The sequence below is a fragment of the Austrofundulus limnaeus genome, unplaced genomic scaffold (genome assembly GCF_001266775.1).
Source record: "Austrofundulus limnaeus strain Quisiro unplaced genomic scaffold, Austrofundulus_limnaeus-1.0 Scaffold2130, whole genome shotgun sequence".
Classification (NCBI taxonomy): domain Eukaryota; kingdom Metazoa; phylum Chordata; class Actinopteri; order Cyprinodontiformes; family Rivulidae; genus Austrofundulus; species Austrofundulus limnaeus.
The window spans coordinates 19,445-21,020 of NW_013954532.1; the positions used below are offsets into that span (position 1 = coordinate 19,445).

At 37.1% G+C, this 1,576-nt stretch overlaps 1 protein-coding gene across 3 annotated transcripts in view; it reads right to left on the reverse strand.

Annotated features, from left to right (window-relative positions):
* Window positions 1-1,576, reverse strand: part of LOC106537099 (collagen alpha-1(XXII) chain) — a gene marked incomplete at its 3' end in the record, with an annotated part of 27,776 nt that overhangs the window by 16,058 nt on the left and 10,142 nt on the right. For all 3 annotated transcript variants that reach the window (XM_014034468.1, XM_014034467.1, XM_014034466.1), the window contains 3 exon segments: window positions 581-661; window positions 766-1,041; window positions 1,202-1,325. In XM_014034468.1, coding sequence (XP_013889922.1) covers window positions 581-661; window positions 766-1,041; window positions 1,202-1,325 — 481 coding nt within the window.

The window sequence follows — 1,576 nt, forward strand, 5'->3', positions numbered from 1 at the left end:
CCCCTGTGATGTGAAAAAAGTGTTTCCATTGCAGTTTTGCGAAAAACAACAATTTCAATACGGCCAAAAAAACCACCTCATCCTAGAGCAAAAACATTTAGTCGAAAAACATATTTTTTTTCCAAAATTGACGTGTTTCCATTGAGCAAATTTATTTTCGAACTTCTAATTTGAGCATTTTCATGGTGAATGGAAACGAAGCTACTGAACAACTTCTTTACTTTATACCATACTGCTATATTTCTAGCTATTTTTGTTCCTAAAAGATTTATATAAGCTCTCCATGTTAGTTTTTCATCAATGATGACACCCAAAAACTTCACCTCACCGACTCTGCAAATCTCAACACCATCATCTTCAAATGAAACCTCAACCAGTTCTCAGGCTCAAGCCTAATGTTGACTGTATGTGATTGTAAAACACTTTGGGATTTGGTGTATTTTTAAAAGACATCAAGACAAAATGTCTTTTTGTCAATGTAAATACTTATGATAGTTGTGAAATACATTACTGTCTTCTTAAATGCAGTTTGACCTTCATTAAAAAGATGCATTGTCAGTTTCTAGTCAGTGGTACTTACAGGTCCAGTTGGAAGGTCACAGCAGGTCTCCAGCTCTGCATGCTTTGAATCACAGTAAATCATCATCCTTTGGAGGTCAAACTACAGGAACACACACACACACACAGACAGCTGATCAACAAATCAGTCTTTAGGAATAAAAATTTAAATGAACAAAGATTTTGAGAATAAGAGTGGAGACGAACATCAATCGGCACGCTGTCATAAAGTCTCTTTCCGATCACCGTCTTTCCCTGAATATCAATGTCCTCTCGAGCTTCAATGGGCAGTGTCTGGATGTGTTTACAGTCCAAGTACAGAGAGACTTGCTTGGCCTCCACACTAAGAGCAATCTTGTGCCAGTTGCGGTCGAACAAGCTGTCAACTTGGGGGTTTTTAAAGACAGTTCTGACAGCATCTTTTGTCAGCCCAACAGCGTTGTACTCCACTGCCTTGTTTTCACCGTCCAAGCGAACGGACACCTGACAAAACAAAGTAGAAGAATATCAATGAAAGAAGATACTTTCACTTCATTTCTAACTAACCAGTAGTGTAACAAGGTGATGAATAATGTGTGACCTAAGCATTTTCTTGAGTTGTAACTTGTCTAAATCAGGATATTCAGACTTATTGCTAACTCACCTGTGGGATTCCATATTTGTCATAAATCTGCCAAAGATACCAATCTTCACGTCTTGAGGTTTTTCTGAATTTAAATGTGGTCACAAAGGCATATTCATCAGGCAGACCTTGAGAAAACACTTCCCTGCAGAATAAAAACATATTGTTAGACTTACAAATGTTTATCACATCCACTACACAAACAGTGCAGATAAATCTTAATGTGACAATGGACCAGGCCCTGTGGCATTTCACATGTGAATCAAGAAAAATTCATTGGATGTATGCTGAGAGTTTGATGTGAATATGTGTTAAAATACATAAAAGACAGTCGTTTTTGTTAAAGGGATCCCCGATTAGTTGTAATATGAGACTTTATTTGATAAACATATACTT